The sequence below is a fragment of the Melanostigma gelatinosum genome (assembly GCF_949748355.1).
Source record: "Melanostigma gelatinosum genome assembly, chromosome: 22".
NCBI classification, from domain to species: Eukaryota; Metazoa; Chordata; class Actinopteri; order Perciformes; family Zoarcidae; genus Melanostigma; species Melanostigma gelatinosum.
The window spans coordinates 15,966,642-15,986,376 of NC_136655.1; the positions used below are offsets into that span (position 1 = coordinate 15,966,642).

Here is a 19,735-nt window from a genome sequence, read left to right on the forward strand (position 1 = left end):
GGCCCCCTAATATCGTTAAACATAATCCAGCCACTTGCACACCAATACAATGGAACAAGTCGATTTATAGACATTTTAGAGCGTAAATTATACCAACGATCAAATCTCACGAACAGGCAGCTCTCATCAAGTTCACAAGTTTGTGAATCTGACTCGGAACGCTGGTACGAGCAACTTTACGGGGAAAAAAAAGCAAGATAGCTTTAGGATAATATTAAAAACCATGTTTTTCCCCATTGCCTGACCAACAGGTTTGTATTGACACACAAATTAGTATTATTGAAGTTGCTACAAGAAAGAATATTTCCAAAACACTGCATGACGTCGGAGCACGAAACTTTGTCAGTACTAATTTTGCCACGTTATTCACTAATTTTGAACTCTGTTCGTCTGTTCGAGGAGTTTAAAATAAAGCTGGAGCATTGGCCCCGGACGGGGAAGTATATAAGGCTGTGTTCAGCGGGGCAAATGCTCGGGTTTACTTCCTGCTCAAAGAATAAACTCTATTGCATCGAACTCTGACAGCTTACGGTGATTTCTTCGAACATTTTTTGGGACTCCAATAGGAGCAGAACAACTGAATAGACTAAGTGTTGGAGCAGTAGTTTTAGACTTCATTGACTGGCCCAGTCTGAGCTCAGACTTGACTGTCCCAAATGTTCACTGATAAAAAGCACTGTTAACGTGCCTGAGGATTCCTCAAAGAAGGCAGATTTGCTTTTAGAGGTTTTAGAAACAGGAGGTCTTGAAAATCTACATTTTCAAGGGGTCCAATCAGTCTACAGGAATTACAATCACAGACCCTAGCAGTGTCTAAACATAAACCCATTCTCAGGTATCGGCCCCCGAGCGTGAGATCGACAGGCGGATCGGTGCGGCTGCAGCAGTAAAGTAGGCGCTGCAGCAGTAAAGTAGGCGCTGCAGCAGTAAAGTAGGCGCTGCACCGGACCGTCTTGGTGAAGAGGGAGCTGAGCCGCAAGGCAATGCTCTCAATGTACCACTCGGTATACGTTCCTGCCCTCACCTATGGTCACGAACTCTGGGTCGTGACCGAAAGGACAAGGTCGCGGCTACAAGCGGCCGAAATGAGCTACCTCCGTAGGGTGGTCGGGCTCAGCCTTGGAGATAGGGTAAGGAGCTCGGTCATCAGGAGTGAACTTGGAGTCGAGCCGCTACTCCTTCGCGTCGAAAGGAGTCAGCTGAGGTGGTTCAGCATCTAATTAGGATGCCTCCTGGACGCCTCCCACTGGAGGTTTTCCAGGCACGTCCAACTGGTAGGAGACCCCGGGGAAGACCCAGAACACGCTGGAGGGATTACCTCTCCCAGCTGGCCTGGGAACGCCTCGGGATCCCCCAGAATGAGCTGGAACATGTTGCCGGTGAGAGGGAGGTCTGGGTCAGCCTGCTTGGCCTGCTACCAACGCGACCTGACCCCGGATAAGCGGAGGAAAATGGATGGATGGAAATATGCTTATTTGTCATCTTAGCTTAGCATGAAAGCTAGAAACAAATCAGCCAACCAGTACCTCTGAAGCTCACTAATGAAATTATTAAATATCTGTTGTATGTCATTTGTTCCTAATAAACCCAAGCGTCAAAATGACTCTTCTTGGCTGTGACTGTTTGCCAGATAGCTAGTGGAAACAGCAGCTTAGCTTAGCACTGTTTGTGCTAAGCTAAGCTGCTGGCTCTCACTACATATTTACCATGCAGCCATTACAGTGGTATCAACTCACTCATTAAGCTCTCAGCAAGAAAGCTAAGAAGTGTTTCCAAAAATGTCGAACTATTCATTTGAGTTGATTACTTCTGACTTAATGAATCGATAGTTTTAAATGGATTGAGTCCTGCTCCACGTCGTCCCGTCTTTTCTGCCGGTTCTTTCCGAGAGAAGTGGCAACGTAGGCCTCCCGCAATATCCTCACATTAATGAGCCGCAGACAAATCGTCCTGTGTTTCTCTTCCAGGTGTTGCTGTTGTTGTGCATAGCAGACTGGATGGTGCACTCCATGTGGCGGAGCGGCAAAGATCCCGACAGTTTTTCCATTCCTTACCTGACTGCTCTGGGCGACCTGCTGGGCACCGCCCTGCTGGCACTCAGCTTCCACTTCCTGTGGGTCATAGGAGACCAGGACAGCGATGTGGGTGACTGAGGCGGCCTTTGACAACAAGGCATCGGTGGTTGACCGACGCCCCCCCCCCCCCCCCCCCCCCCCCGACTTCTCACTCCCTTCAGCCCTTTGGGAACGTGGGCGCTCTCCTTCGCTCCTTCCGGCACATTAAACCACATGGTGGATGGTTTTCAGAACTATTTTCTGCTCTTGGCTTTTCTTTCTTTTTTTATTACACACAAAAGACACATCACATACATTTAGACCGTTCTCAGCACAGATTTGAATCTGCATAGTTTGCACCGAAGCACTTGCATATTTTATTGCTGGTCTTGCTAAGAGGAGCAGGAAAACATCCCCCACAGCGCTGAGGAAACATCGCTGCTGCTGCTGGCACAGTGGTTTACTCTGCCAGCCAAGCATCAGTCGGAGGTCTTCTACTTAAAAACATCTCTTTTGTTGGTGTATATTTTGGGGATTTACCACCCACCGTGTCACAGACTTCATTACCTGCCTTGTGTGTTACGGCTTTGCAACATCAAGTCAGTGGAGGGACACGGAGACGACCACGGTGAAGGTTTATCCGAGATCAACTCAACAAACGCTTTGAACTGCCACGTCAGCAGGTCTGCCAGCACCAGGGCTGGGGGGGGGGGGGGGTAAGGTGGATTTGTATTGGTGATAGGAGAAGTTGATGTTTCTTCACCTGTTTTTTCCAGAATCCAAATGTGCTCTTTCCAAACAGAACAGTTCTAATTTTCCCTTTTTTAGTATTTTGAGTTCCCCTCCACTGTTCTCTGCAAGGCTAAGCTGGAACATTTCTCCCGGCTGCAAGTAAGCGAACATTTCTGCGGCTGGTTTTTTTCTTTTTATTCGTACAGATGGAAACTTTATTTTTTCTCATTTGCTTTTTTCAAACCTGTCCCGACCCTTTTGGGAGACCAGCAAGTAGATCGATTCCAGTCTCACAGATCCTTCCGATCGCTCTCTGTTCTGAATTTCAATAATTTCTTGCCAAGATTCGGTGCAGTGAGCACAGAATCTTGGCAAATTATAAAAAGTGTCAAAATGTAATAAATTGATAATGTTAAAGGTAATTTAGTTCAAGGTCACAAGTCATTTCATGGCCCGACATCTAACACTATATGGTACCCTTCACTAAACCCCGCCCCCTGAACAGTGATTGTCCAATCATTGCTTAGCAACCGTGACTGGGCATGTCAGGTCTGTACAGCAAGCTGTGGATTTCCCCACATGTTGAAGTGGTGTGCACGCGGCGGTTTGGATGAAGGTCTTCCATTCCGAAACAAAACCCACAACAGTCTAAAGAATGGATTCAACATTGTTTTTATCTGCTAACAAGCTGCAATCGTTAGCATACCTGTCTAACTAGCTTATACCTACAGTAATAACCGGGTTACTCCCAGGGCTCAGAGTCAGGGTTTTAATAGCCTACAGTCGTACATTACTCTGTGGGGTTAAAGGTAAGATAAAAAGAAGCCCCGTTCACGACTACACATCCACTTTGTAGTTGATATTTACTGTATTGGATCAAGTTTAGATGAGAAACCCCGGCAGCGTTACCACAGACGCATTACATTTGCCAGACGCATGGCTCAGTCCTCATCCTAACAGCTTGTGCTCGAGTGCAACCTTAAAAGTAAATAACATAGGTTGAAAATTCAAAGTATGTAAAGCTGAGCAGCCAAACTGAGTTATATTAGAATGAAATAGTACTTTAATCTTCCTTTATCATACAAACCAACAAGCTCTACACTGCAATTCAAGGATATTTTCTTTCTTTAGTGTTGCATGTCTTGTCTTGTGTTAATTGTAGCTACCGACATGTCACCAGGTTGTGACCGCCATGAAGCACCTAGCGTGAACACAGCATCAGTCTTTTAGCACATCGTGATCGTTTGATCAGCTAAAGACCACGCTTTCAACCAACTCATCAATTTGACATTAACTTAATTAGTTGGCGAACTAACTAGAGCCCAGCAGCAGAACTAAGAGGAGCGAGGTGTAGTGGATGGTCCACCAATCCACAGACAAACTTACTTTGTGTATCTTTGCATCTTTTCCACCTCAGCCTCCTGATATTGGGTCAATGTTAACGCTTCTCTGAATCTCATGCAAAGCAAACCATGAACTCTTCTGTATATTATGTCAACCTCCTGTGCTCCCTCTCATTTATGTCCTTTGTTTGTTTGCCCTGTTTGTTTGCCCTGTCTGTTAGCCGGTACGGCAGGAAAAACGAAACATTCCACGGCGGATGTGACGCTAATCACATGCTGTTTACAGTGTGCAGAGTATCCATGCATGCACACAGCCAATCAGCCGCTTCCATGTCAGCGTAGGCTGATTTTCTTCTTATTTCAGACTAATGTAATCGGTGTTAACGTAACCTGATTAAACACCAGATTTCGTTCACTTTTTCAGAATTCTGTGTTTAAAATGTAAGGCTTGGTCCAGATGAAGCCTCATTACATTTCTGTCTCTGACTCCAGGAGGAATCACATCTATCTTACTTCAAAAATTAGCTCCCTAAATCGAACCTCCCTCTTAATCTCAGCAGCATATTGTGTGCACGTAGAAGTTCTGATCAGCTCCAGTATGTGCCTCTTGAGATCCACTGGTTAACAAGGTATTTCTCTCTGTCGCGCCATTGATGCTATTTTCTTCCAACAGCATTTTAATACTGTGCAATGAATTCCTTTTGTACTCACTTTTAGTTCTACGACGACGACTATTGTATGTTTGAGGAGTTTCATTACAAAGTGATATCATTTGAATTGCTGGCGTGAAATGAGATCAAAGTTGTCTGAATCTAGAGGGTGACATGTATTATGAAACCCTTTATTTGCGTTTGAGGCTCATCTGGGCCCAAACCGTCCCAATAAATGTCTTTCCATTGAAAAGCATCTGGTTTGTGGTTATTTCTGTGAAAGGGTTTAGCTGACGAGTGGCCGTCCTCTCATCCACACAGCGGTAGTCATTACTGCACTGAAAGGGAAAGACAGCCGTCACACAAGCTCCGAATGCAGCAGATGAAAGCTCACACATTGAAGCAGGAGTTAGGATGGAAATGAACGGTAAAAAAGTCCCCCTTCGTTTGCCTGAAGTAAGCTCTAGATATTATCTACTCCGACAGTCTCCATGACAACACGACCAGGCAGTGCTCAAACCTCTTCTCTTGGCCTCAGTGTTTGGGGGAAAACAAGCATTTCTGCACAGATGTCGCACATAAAGCCCCCATCCCCAACACATAACGCAGCTCATGTTTCCTGTGTTCGTGGGAAATGAAGAACAGAACTTCTCTCTGCTCTCACAAAATGATTGAGATTGTTTGGACAAAAGCATTCTTCTTACAAGAGACCATTTCAAATAAATAATATTGTGATTGATGAGGTTGGTATGCATTGAGGACAATGCTTAGCCAGATTAAACATCTTTTGAACGTACGTTTTGTTTGCAGGAGGGAGTATTGCAAGTTCGAAATGCTGTCTTTTTTTTTTTTTCATCAAATGCGCACAAGACACACAATATAATAAAAGATATTGTCTTAAATAAATAGTCTTTCGTGACTTCAAAGCAGTAGCTTGTATGGTAGCTTATTTAAATAATGGTGAATCGTATATTAAAGCTACCAGGAGGAACTTTCGTTTTGTGTCCCTGTGGCCAAAAGTGGTAATGTTTCCCTCACCAGAGTCTCTTTAGAAAGCCTCTCCTTTTAGTCTGCCCCGCTTTAGTCCTGGTTCTGGTTCTCCCTTGCCTCCCTTGCCTCCATCTGGCCCAGCAATATGGTCCGGGCCTCCAGCAGCGTGGTGTTGGTTTTGGCCCCTAGCGGGGACCAGCCAGGCAGCCCAGTGGGGCCACTGCTGCCTGGGGCAGAGCTCTCCATCTTCAGCCTGAGCTCGGACTGCAGGTCAAAGGTCGGCAGAGAAGCCGGATCTGGGTCTGTCCACGGTGGACTGGTTGCTGCCGGAGGCGCCGCTGGAACCAGAGCTGATTTCGTCAGAGGCATCGAGGGCTGTGGAAGTAGGTGAACTCTTAACTGTACAATATTTAATTTGTACATATTTGTACATATATCATTCACCTTTTAAAAGGGTCCCACTTGCACAACATTGGGCAGCAATACGCTGCATGTATGCTTCAAAGTGACAGAACATTTACAATAGAACTGAACTGTTCCCTGAATGAATCAAACCTGAGGGACATGGACTCATGACCTCAGCCATTTGGCCGTGAAGCGTCCCTCCGTAGCTGCAACACTAAGCATGAAAGTTCCCCCCAGAAGTGCTCTCAGAATGGAAGGACGAGCTACCGTACCTCGCTGAGCTGATGAACTGTTACAAGCACAGACGTCTGCAACTGTGTGGCTTCTCATGAAAACAACCAAGCTAGAATGTCAGCGTGGAAATAATAAACTTTTAAAGTTGGGTGTCACAAGGTGTGTCTTTCTTGGAAACGAGAAGAGGATCAAAAGGAAAAGGAGGTACTTCAGACTGAGTGCGTGGTCTCAATTCAAAGTCCTGGGTTGTATAACTAATGGATTCCCCATTTCTCCTTAAACACGGTGAGAAGCAATCAAACACTCTTCACAACTTTTCAACGTCGTCAAATTAATTTTCTTACCTCTCGTGATCAAAGCCAAAGGCAGTATATATCATATTCATGCTTATGGATTGTCTTACTGGCTGAGAGTTCTTGAGAGGAAGGACTTTCTATGGGTGGGGAGGTTTGTGTCGACTAATAATGGCAGGACATCTAAGAATACCTGATTACTAGAGCACTGAACAGCACATTCCAGGTGAATATCAGGCTGTCCTGCTTCATTATTATAGGCTGAAGCTATAATTCATATATTTCTGTTGATGTATGAGCTTGTGTTGTGTTTAACAACGTACCTCTGTTAGCGTCTAGACGGCTCATTTTTAACAAGGTCGATGGGACGTGGGGCGAGATTGATAAACCGAGCTGTGAGGTTTTGAGGTTACAGTCTGCCGGCTCAGCAGCAGTGATCCAGACAGGACCAGAGGGCGTGTGAAACCCATCCCCCTCCCATCACTCATCCAGCCACCCTTGGGGCTATTAGCAGTATGTTCATATGGAGCCCCGAGAGGGACGGGCGTGTTCTCAGAGGTCTGGCAGTAGCTCACAGCCAGCTCGTGAATCCCCCAGCAGCTCCCTGGGTGTTCAGGAAAACAATTGATGTTTCACACACAACGTCATTTGAAACAGATTTCTCTAGAGGCTCGTGGGTCTTGCCAGTCAAGCCAAAGTGCGTGTTCGAACAGTGGGTCACAGTTATGAAACCAGGGGCCTTCAATCGCACCAATAAAGTGAAAGAGCCAAAGGTTTGTGAGGGTGATGCTGAGAACAATCAAACCATTACATTGTATAGATTCATGGGGGATTTCACATTACATAATCAGCCCCACATGCTGGTGTTGAAGGTCCTCAACTCTCCATTTGTACAGTTGTATATGTACAGCATACAACAAGACACGCAAAAGAGGCACGGCCTAAATGGGTGGTTCTGAAATCCATGCCTCAATTTAGTTGTAAAGGAACAATTCTACCAGTTAACCAAATGAATTTGTATAATTGCATCACCCACTAACAAGGTGCATACAGTCCGTACGACATTTTAATGATTTTTTTGAAGACACACTATCATATGACATTCTTATGACTTTATGCAACATACTATACCTGTTTTTAGACATTCTACACTTTGACATTTTTAGGAATTTTTCGATATACCTTAATATATTTGTAAGACCTTTATTGGACATACTATGACATTTTTATGATGTTTTTTTGCCATGCTATAATATGACATTTCAATGGCTTTCTAAGACATACTATACTATGACATTTTGATGACTTTTTTTGACATTGTAAATATATATTTAAATTTACTTTATGTGACATACTATTCGATGACTTTTCTGATGTACTTTACCGCTACCTTTTAAAGCGCTTTTGACATTCTACGCTATTACATTTCATAACTTTTTTATACTTACTATAATATAATTTGTTCGTTTTTTTGGACGTACTGTGCTATGATGTCATAGACGTTTCATTCAACACAATATACCAATACATTTTCATGTTATACCATACTATGACTTTTTAAAAATACTTTTTTGTTGACATTTTTGATGATTTTTGTCACATACTATATTAACATGTTCCTTGGCATTATACTATGACAAATAATAACATTTGTTATGACAAACTACACTATGACATTTTTCACAACATACTACTATATTACTTTTTAATAGGCGTTTTATATTGCATACGACAGTATTGTCACAGATGTCAGATCAAAGGACGACCCAAATGCAGGACTTGAGGCATATATGTTGAATTGAACACAAAGAGAGCTTTAATAACAAAAGCTGGTACAAAAGGCAAAACCTTTCAAAAAGAAAGAAAAACTGATGGAGCAGGCAGAGAAAGGCAGCGTCCCGCTGTCTGAAACGTCGAGTCATTTCTCAGAAAAAAACCCAGAGACAGTTGGTAGCCGGCCTGGATGTGACACTGTGACCTCTGCACCCCCCACCACCACCACCACCACCACAATGTCCTCTATCTTTTACACTGACAGTAACTGTACTTTCGGCAAGGGAAGATTGATAGCACCAACGCCGAGGACGGCTGACTCAGCCTGTAGTGGGTTCTCAGTGCTCCTGGAGAGAAATGGCGGTCGATCCGTCTTTATTTCGGCGGTTATCAATCTCGTTTTGCACACGACCCAAAACTGGAGGAGGCTGACAGCCTTAACTCTGTGGGGAGATTCACAGCTGGATGTGTGCCACCCTGTGAACACCCCAGACACACTAATTGCCCATCACCACAGAAGGACACTACGTAGGACACGTCTCAGGCGGAGACAGGTTTCCTCTGATCCTAACACGTCATCGCTTGACTCCAGAGGAAAGAAAGTGTCCTTCACCCTCCAGCCAGCCAGCCATGAATGGGCCTAAATGAAACACTTAAACACTGATGTATCGTCACTTTTGCAACCTGTCACAGGTATGTATATATATATATATGTATATATATATACATATATATACATATATATATATATGTATATATATATATATATATATATATGTATATATATGTATATATATACATATATATACATATATATATATATATATACATATATGTATATATATATATATATATATATATATGTATATATATGTATATATATATATGTATATATATGTATATATATATATGTATATATATGTATATATATATATATTAGGGGTGTAACGGTATGCGTATTCGTATTGAACCGTTCGGTACGAGGCTCACGGTTCGGTACGCATGACGAACCGAATACGTTTGAGCCACAAGGTCAGCCAGGAGGAGGAACGCTGCCAATAGTGTGTGTGTGTGTGTGTGTGGTTGCTGAAGTGGGTGGGGGTTAAGCAGGTGTTTGCACTCAGACACCACACCCTGTCTATTCAATGTGTCTTTTTTACAGCAGGACACACAACAGTGTTGATGTTGTCACAGGTTCTATTTCAGACCAAGAGCTAAAACATCACGGTAAATGGACTGCATTCATTTAGTGCCTTGCTCAAGGGCACATATGGACAGAAAGAGCAGATAATTGAACCACCAGCCCCCTGTGATTAAGGAACAACTTCCCCACACCTGTGCCACAGCCACCTCAGGCCGCAAGAAAAGGGCGCTGGTCAAGAGTTAGATGAGGAGATCGATAGGAGTTCATGTCTGTACCGCTTTATTCATGAAGCTAGAGCCAGGACACGGTTAGCTTGGTTTAGCATAACGATTAGAAGCAGATGGAAAAAGTTCGGGTCAGGTTGTGCTAAAAAAAAAAAGTGTTATTCATTGTGTTCCATTCGGTTGTTACCAAAAAGAAAATAGCTTGGTAGAGATTCAGATGTTGGAAGGGTGTGGGGGAAGCTGACTACCAGACAAGCAGTTCTGATGAAGCATAGTGGTGCCTTAAGTCTAATGTATAACAGCCCCGCTACATTTCACAAACCAGCTGTTTTTTAGGAAGTCACTGCATACTGTCAAAAAATAGAATACTCTACTCCTCTCGCAAATTGTGGTTTTTACCTTTCTGTAGACAAACCAGATCTTCCCATTTAAAGAATAAGTATGGGTGGTGGTCCGTCAGGGCCAGCTAAGCCTTCTCTGCTGGCCTAAACAGAATCACAAAGTTATAGCTATTTTACAATTTAATAATATTTCACAAATACACAACATGAATTCCATATTTTTTCCCATTAGCTTATTTTCTCATTGCACAGCTCCTGTGTTCCTCTGTTGCTCTGCTTCCAGTACAGCTTGTTTTAAGGAGAGCTCTTATCCAATCAGATTCAGCCCCTATGTCTCTCTGTAAGGAGAGAGGCCCGATGCCCGCTAGAGAGCCTTTGCACTTTTTGTGAATGGGGACGATATTGTTGATTGTCAAAGTCTTCAACCAATCAGATCTTTAGTTTTTTTGTTTTTTTTCTGCTATATTGATCCCTTAAGGGCCGGGGGTTCAGTGTATTGCTCAGCTACACTTTGACACGTCCCAGTCGAGGATCGAACCGTTGACCTTCCGTTTGTACGAACGGTATTTCTGGCTGACAGCGGCAGAGAAGCGTTGCACATTTTATGGCTAAGAATGAATCTTTTGCTGAGACCTGAGTGGATCTACACCTCAACCAACATGCTCGCAGGAGGACCTCTGACTGGAACTGAACCAATGTTCTGTACAAGCGCGTCATTGAACTCTTTGTTAACAAAGTAAGGAGGATGGACTTTGTCTTTTAGTGAACAGCAGCTTTGGTAAGTGAAGTGCTTTTGTGTTGTTACATCTGCAGCGTTACTACTGTTAGATTTTCTGTGGTGTTGTTTTTATGATATGGTGAATATTGTTGCCTCTGATGTGAATAATAGTTGAATGGCTCGTGTTCTTTAGTGTGCGGCGGATTGATTTGTTGGTTTGTTGTCATATAAATATATGTGACTGGTTCTTGTGAGTTTGTTCTTGTTATTGTGTTAATCACATTCTGACCATATGCATTAATGACGAAGCATCCCGTCATCGCGGGGTTTGCCGCGTTGTTTTCCTGTTAAGCTAGTTTAGCGTAGCCTCAGCTGAGGTCACAAAGCTCGTTGTCTCCTACGTGAGTGCAGTCCACCGAAAACATTATATTTCCCACAGTTTAAGCTTCGGCATCTTCCAAATCCACTAGTATTATTCAAACGTATTGTTCGGTTCGTAAGCCTCGTACCGAACGGTTTAATACGAATACGTGTATTGTTACACCCCGAGAAACAAATAATAACCGGAGCAGGTATAAAATGCACGGCCCGCCACTGATATATATATATATTATAACTGTCCTTTTATTCCGAAAGTTGAAAAAGAACACAAGGGATGTATGTGCAATAATAAAGCTTTGGAGGGTGGGAGTGGATGAAACCCGGTTAAAGGGGACGCTCTAAGAAGGAAAGCTAACACACAATGAGGCTGGGATCATTTAGCATTTTTCAGCAATCTATTGGTCGGGTTATTTGGAGAGGGTTATTGGACAAAACATTGCGAAAGCAGAGGAGAAATCTGAGAGCAGACATTTTCACGAGCGCACAGGAGCAGCCTGAGTGTAAAGTTCTGGAGATGGAGTGCAGGAAATCTGTGCTAGCAACAAGCATACAGTTTGAGCAGAAGCAGAGCAAATTCAAGCGCATGCAGAGGCTATTCGAGTGCGAGGACAGGGCTTCGAGTGAAAGCATTTCAAAATCTGAACACAGGAAAAAAATGCCCATACACTCCAAATCTGTGGTGTTCACAGATGAGAGCAATCTTACTTTGCATTTCTCTTTCATCCTGTTTTGGTTTGCTTTCCTTCATGTGGCACTTTTTGGACCGGGGCCTCTTCTTTAGAGCGGGCCACTTGAAAGGGACCACTCAGCGCAGCAGAACGCAGTGTCGGCGTAATGAGAGGGTTGGGGGTCTTTGCAGGGAGGCTGAGCAGCCTCAGAGATGGACAGAGACGGAGGCTGAGACACAAACACATCTGCTGCAGCGCTAATGAGCCGTGGCAGGTGCATCAGGGGCAGGGACATGATGGGCTACTGGAGGGTACAACCCATGCCAAAATGTACCCACCAGTGGCTTGTCAGATAGATACTCCACGGAAGACAGAAGAATATGACATAAAGAGTTGTGTCAGCTTAGATTGTGATTGTTCAGATGTATTTACCATTCAAGCTTTACTTACTTCGTCTTATTCATTCGTTCTAGGACAATGCTGTGCGTTGAGTATGCATTGTAAGTATATTACAGTGTTTACGTCGTGCTTTTATGCGTAGGAACGACTGAAACATAAAAAAGCAAGTCTTGTCCAGAAATGTCAGGAGTAAGCGTACGAAGATAAAAAGGTTGTTAAAGGCTCAGTTTGGCTCGAGGGGCCTAGCAAAGCTAACGGTATTGGTTTAGTATTGAGTTGGTTGTTCCTGTCATCACCACAACACAATGACCCTCACAAGTATGGCAACGCCTTTTATATTCTGGGTGAACTGACATTCTAAAGCTGCATTAATCAATCGTGTACATTGAAATGAGCTCCACCATGACGATAACTGTAAATGCTTTCTGTGATTGAAGTATAATTTGATCAGAACTTCGACTTGTAATGGAATAGTTTCACACTGTGGTGTTACCTCTCCTCCTCAAAGGGGCCAGTGATCTGTTGTGATCTTATTAAGTATGTTTTCATGCATGTAGAATCACCTGAAAATAAGAATTATTGTGTTTTTGTTGCCTAGAATGAGGCATTTACATCCTCTTCACAAAGTCTGCCATGTTTCTACAGTAGCCCAGAGCAAACAAGCTAAACGTTGGCTCTATGAGACACTCAGGTGTGCAAATGCTTCAGTTTAACAGATGAAGAGACCAATTAGATCAATTTATAGGGTTAAAATCCTATAAATAGAAGCCATTGAGAGAGCCCTCGGGAGCCATAGACAATGATGAAGTGACAAAGCGGAGACAGTGAGGATGATCGCTGGCTGACAGGAAAGCCTGTGAATCACAGCTCAATCACACGCAGACTTTTTGAGTTTTTGTCTTCAAAATTCAGATCTCCACCACTGACGTAGAGAAGAAAGGTTTAGAGTAGAAGATGATGGAGAACGTTAATGCTGCTGCAGTGTTTGTATGAGAATTCTGCAAATATGGATTCTGATTTAAATATTATGATTTTGTGGTTTTATTTTACCATAATGTTATGCATTACATTATTGTTATTCATATTATTGTTATTATATGTATTCTTTGCATTCTATTTCATCTTAATTTTGATGTTTTTCATCTTATTTTCCATTATTTATAACATTCTATCTGTTTTCATGTTCATTCTATATCTACTAGGGTTTTATACAAAAGAGTATCAATTTTTATTTATCGTTTATATTGTTATAATTATAAATAAGAGGTGGAACTACAAAATCGTAATCATCCCTCTGCATGAAGTGCACAGAAGGTTTAATTGCTTACACTATGTGCACCAGTATGAGATGTATTCTACTCCCTTGAGTTCAATCATCTTCATCTTCCATTGTGACAGAAAGTGAGATGAATCCACAGCTTCATTCTTCTGTTCTGAATAGTTTGTTGAAGTGCTGCGGGGACTTTTCTGTGTCAGAGGTCTTGTACAGCTGGTATGTTCTTACATATTTGACATAACACGTGCAAAAAAAAGAAGAAGAAAAAAGCAGTGGGAGGCTGTGGGAGTTTCAGTGTCATTTTATTGTGAAAACATCAGACAGGATGAACCGCAGGTCGTAGGATAGACACCACTCTCCCACACTCAGTGTACTGTACACGCTCAATTATTCATGATTTTGGTGAGTGAAAATGAACAGGATCAAAAAGGAGTGAGACGCGATCCCGGGAGGGAACGAGAGATGCAGAGAGTTTAGGTGTGTTGCCATGGCAATAGTGAGCAAGGAGCATGGGCAGTCGTCTGAGAATAAATAAATAAATAAGTGATGCCTGTTTGAAAGAGAGTCTCGGCCTTCCTCTGGGACGTCCCCTGTAAGGCAGAGTGGGTACAGCACAGAGTGTCCACACACACACACACACCATCATGCAGCCATCATCCGGCTGCTCCACTTGTAGTTACAGCACATGAGGCACTCTGATACGCACAATGGTGAAAAATGCTGATGACATGGTATAAATCCAGAAACAGACACGGCTGCTTTAAGACTCATTCCTCAAAGGGTCATACACACACACACACACACACACACACACACATTACTGTACAGGCCACAGTACAACATCCACAACATCTGGCGGAATATGAAGCCGCTAGGAAACACTCGGGAGATCAGAGGGTGCATGATCTCTGCTCACTGAAGGAGGACGTACACGATGTCAGGGCGCCGCATGGACACATGACACCCGGCAGGGGACACGCTGATGTGGACACATTTGACCAAATGTGTGATAAGCCCTCATGTTCGAATTTAAGACAATGACATGAATGTCTTCCAGTGGGCACATTCTTCACACTTGCCCGGTATTCAAGAAAGAAAGAAAGGTAGAAAGCCTCTTGGTGTCAGTTAAGCATCCAGCTCAATCTGTGGATGACACCCCCGTTCTTTATCCCGTTTCTGCAACTGGCTGAAATAACCGTCGATGGGCGTGACATAAGATCCATCTGAATCACTGAACACATCACACATGTGAGTGCTGATGCAAAATTCTGGAAACCAAATTATTACAGACCAACTTTGGAGATTGACTTTGACCTGCAGTGCTTGCCATAGCTGTGCACAAACGCAGCTTGTTTTGGGGGGTGCGTACATCGTAAATATGAATCCCACTGCTCTTCTTGGCAAGACCCGCCCTGCGGTTCGGCATTAACCTCGAGTAGTTATGGTCAGGAATGAGGATAGCTGTTGGTCAGGGCACAGGACCGGAACAAAGCAGGTTACCGGTGCATCAGCGAGCATGGACGCCTGGCCAATCCTAGCACTTGAATGCTGCACAGGACGGGTCTTGTGAATAACAGCAGTGGGATTCATAACCTTGTTAAACTCCATCTCCTAGTAACAGAGAGAGTGCAGGGACAGATTATGTTAGTCTAGTCTGCATAACTCCTTTATCTTACTGAGGTTTGTGCAGGTTGAATCTATGCCCCCCCACGCCTCTGAAACTTCAGTAACCTAACTGACGCTGTCCTTGGTGCTGACGGATTTGTAATTGCGACTTTTCCTGCCCTTCTCTCTGTTTCATCTTCGATCTATAATCTGATATTCGTGACATTGAAGCGATACCGCCATGTTTCCATATCGCAGCAGTAACTTTGGTGGCCACAGGTTTACCATCACCGACAGAAACGCTTGCTATTAAATCTGCTGGATGATTTACGTGATTTCTAGTTAAAAGGAAAGAATGGTTTTCAGAGTGGAGGCCGCAGGAGAACCAGAGCTCCTCTCCGGTGCAGTCACATGGGCCTCTGCACGACGCTTAGCTCCGTGTTATCGCAGTGAGTGCGTGTAACAGCGTGCGCGTGTATGTGTGTAAATACTGTAGTGAGGGGTTTGCAATGTGAGAAGTGAATTTTAAGGAGTGTGAATGGAGATCTCTTCGAGTAAAAAACTAAAGAGAAACACCTCATTGGTGTCACTGTATGTGCTGCATTTCCTCAAGCAGAACTTCCTGTTGCAAAGCAGGTGTTGACGTTTGTCTCCTCTTCTTCTTTGGGTGTCGGAAGCTAAAAGCTGCCGACACCCAAATTAGTTCAGTGCAGCTTGAATAAAGTTTTGCGCAGTAAAAAATATAAAACGGTTCCTTTTTGTGCCATGAGGTCATTGGGCAAATCCAAAATATGAACCCAAATATGTAATGCAGTATAGGCAAATAGCATAGGCAGGCGATCGTTGTCCGAATGTTTTTTCTAATTATGTTGATGACTTACAACAGCAAAGTGTGTGAAATAGCACAGTGAGAAGCCGAACCATCTGTCCTGCTGGCAGATGGTGGAGTTGTGGGTTGATGCTCGGAAAAGGAAAGAATATTCACTGTGTGTGTGTGTGTGTGTGTGTGTGCGTGCGTGTGGAGGAAGGCCCAGGAGACCACAGAGAGAAGGAAGCTCTGAATCTTTGCCCTGCGTTGCTGTGAATGAAAGGCACAGAGAAACAATAGCGCCTCAAAAAACTTCTTTTGTGTGTCTGTAAGTGTGGGAGGCAACCAGAGCACTCATCAATCCAGACATGACAGCTCAAAAGCAACAGCAGAATTTGTACTGTACAAAAACATCCCGCATTGGGAATGTATAGAAATGTCAGAAATGAAATAGGCAGAGAAGGAGGGAGCGTGACAGAAACAGTCCCCGGCTTTATCACTCTGTGCTGATGATTTGAGATGCGATCATGTTTTTGGTTTAATATGATTTTAGATTTCTTTAGATCTTCTCACCAAGGCAGCAAATAAGTGAATCTCCCAAATTGTCCTGCTATCTCTTTAATTGACACTGATATTAAGCACTTTACTGCACCTAACATGTGTTAACCCTGTGCATAAATAATACAATAATAATGTAAGCACAACAACTCTGTCAGATATGTTAAGAAGCCTTCCTGTGTTCCTCTCAGCAAATGTGTAGAAAGTCGGAAATGGCCTCTAGGGGCTCGCTGCCCGTGAGGATATTTGACCAGCTCTGTTTACTTAAGCAGACTGTGCTTTTACCACGGGGACGGTAGGGATCACCGACACTGACTCACTTTTTATATACAGAGGCCACTTTTGGAGTGAGGCGGGGGAGGAGAAAGGAGAGGCCTCTGTAACGGCTCGCTTGCAGCCTAAGAGGTCCTTTGTGTATCGTTCGTCTCCCAATCTGGAGGCTAAATGAGCAGTTTAAGCCGAGGCTCTGTCAGAGTGTTAGAGTGGAGGGGTGCAGCCCGCCAGTGCCTCTGCTCACAACTGCTGAGTAAGATGCTGCGTGGCATCAACATCGGCAGGAGAGCTAATGTGCAAGCCGATTTGTGTGTATTTTTGCGCTCCTGACCCCGGGGGGTGAGAATACACCCATTGTTTGAGCAGGAGGACAGGCGGTCGAGGGGCAGACCCGTAGCGTTTCTCCTTTATTAGAGCCAGATGTGTGTGTGGGGGTGAAAAAACTAAGAAAAATAAGGCTGGTCTCTCATTATAACCCTCTCACGCAGGCATGTGCACACAGTACAGTAATACTACTTTAGCACTAGAGGTTTGCAGCTAAAATATGTCTGTGTCCCGAAAGAAATGTCTACTTATTATCTAAGATTTAGTTATCACACCTGTCAGTTACGCTGACATTTCACTCCCCAGAGACATGGAGTCACCACCAGACAAAACTTTACAATGAAGTGGACCTGACATTGCAGTAAGAACTATCAGTTACACAAGTAGGCTACAGTTTACACAAATATAAATTTGGAAGTAAAAACTCTTGACAAATTGTCCATTAAAAACACCCCCTGGATTGCAGAGCTGTATGTACGTGACTTTACATTATTTACAACCGACAACTAATAGTTTTCGTTTAATTGTGGCCAACTTTTCATGCTGTAGCAACAGAGTTGATCTTTTTCTTTTTTATATATCAAATGTGTGGCCAAATTAAATTATTATTATTATTAAAATAAAATGTGAACTTTAATTTATTAATACTGTACATAATGTACTTCTGGTTCTTTATATTGTAATTCTACTACTGCTCGTTTCCATTGTCTGGATTGAGGGCCTACAGTGTCATACTGCATGTTACTTATTGTGAAGCCCTTATTTGTGATATCGGGCCATCAAGATGGTCTTGACTTGACTTTACAGGGCCTCAAAATAAACCAGGACTTAAGGCCCTTACCATCCGTCCATCAGTTCAACCCCCTTTTTACTTTTTAGAGGGTTGCGGTAGAGTGCAGCCAATTGTTTTTTGCCATCTAAGCGCAAAAATGCAGGTCTTAACACTACATTCTGACAGGGCCTCGAGATCGGGCAAAGAAGGACCCACTTTAAGGCCCAAATTATGCCAGTTGATATTGTGCTTTGGTTCGTGCCACAAATCTGCTTCACTATTTGCTGATCCAGCGTTGTCTAGTAGTATCACAGCATAAGCGACCTCTCTACACTGAATCTGGTGAGTCAAATGTTATCAATACCAGCAGGAATGATGGTCAAAACTCATAAAACTCAGTCTAACAGACTGCACAAGAAAATATTATTTCTGGTTCAGTCAAGTGCAACGAAGAGATGCAGCTTTTCCAAAAAACAACAACCTCTCTTTGAATTTGAAGCTGGAGTGGTTTAGAATTTACAAAGAGGTATAAAAAATTGACCCCCTCCTCTCTTCCTCCCTCCCTCCTGTATGATACTTACGGCCTGTAATCCAATTCACAGCGTGATGGAGAGTGCAGTTGTTAACCTTGACATTGCTCTAACAATCACATTACAGCATGAGATACAGTCTCTGATTCTGTGATGCAGGCAGTAGATTTGTTGATATGTACACTGAGTAGCAGCTAGCTCTCGTGTTCAGGTTGGGGAGGTGGCGAGGTCTCACCATGAATTCACTTAACAGCAATTCTGTGCACTGAACACACTTGAGTGTGGATCTCTGAGGCTCTCGCAGCCGTTTTGGCACCAAATGTTTGACAAAAGGAAACGGAGAAGAAGAACACGTACAACTCTGATGATCTCAGACACAGAAGGACAAAGCCATGGGCTGAAAATGCACCGCGAGACCTTCAGAAATGAAAATGCGTATCGGAGGCAAGTTGTGAATAAAGGAAGCAACATGACAGAACACTGACAACAGCTTAACTTTAAAACATTTCCTAAAATGAGCACATGAAAAAAAAAGTCAATCTTTCTCTCTTTAACTAACAAAGCTAATTAAATAATATTTTGTTATTGCTGCTCGCAGCAATGCTTAATAAAACAATACAAACCAAAAATAAGCATAGAAACAAAAGGGTCATCTTAATTTACTGAAAGACATGTTTGGTCGTCTGAGCAGGGGCTTTTGTGGGAGTGTCCCTGGAGGTGTCCACTGAGCCCCTGGGCGGGGCCGGTGGGGCGCGGCAGGGCGGGGTTATGAGATCCAGTGCCTTTAACCCTTCCACAACCACACAGGCTGTCTCTTATCTTTCAGCTCAGAATTTCTGCGCAGACTTGTCGCTCCCAGCTTGTGCGCCCAATTGCTGTGAAACATCTTGTACCTTTCTAACAACTTCCTGTAGCTCAAAGTGTTAAGGATGCTCGGTGTCACAGGCAATGATTTATTCAGCACTTCCACACTTCACCGCCGCAGCTGAAGACTCCGTCTTCCTTGGGGTCCTCAAGGTGTAACACAAGAGGTCCCCTCTGCCAACATCATAATTATAGAGACCAATGACAACTTGTTTCGTTAAAACTGTTGGCTGATGGCCTTATCGTTACGGTTACAGTTGTAGAGTCTTGAGAGTTAAGCCAGTAGCCATCTATTACAGGGCGGTGATGAGGTGATGTTTCCCTCTGAAATGTATGGATCTAACGTGGGGCAAAGTTGACGGGCGCTAACACACCG

The 19,735-nt window shown here is 43.5% G+C and overlaps 1 protein-coding gene across 1 annotated transcript in view; it reads left to right on the top strand.

Annotated features, from left to right (window-relative positions):
* slc41a2b (solute carrier family 41 member 2b) overlaps nt 1-5,022 on the top strand; it is a 38,461-nt gene extending 33,439 nt beyond the window's left edge. Inside the window, 1 exon segment of the mRNA XM_079294737.1 lies at nt 1,968-5,022. Coding sequence (XP_079150863.1) covers nt 1,968-2,153 — 186 coding nt within the window. The 3' untranslated portion in view covers nt 2,154-5,022.
* The last annotated feature ends 14,713 nt before the right edge of the window (nt 5,023-19,735 follow it).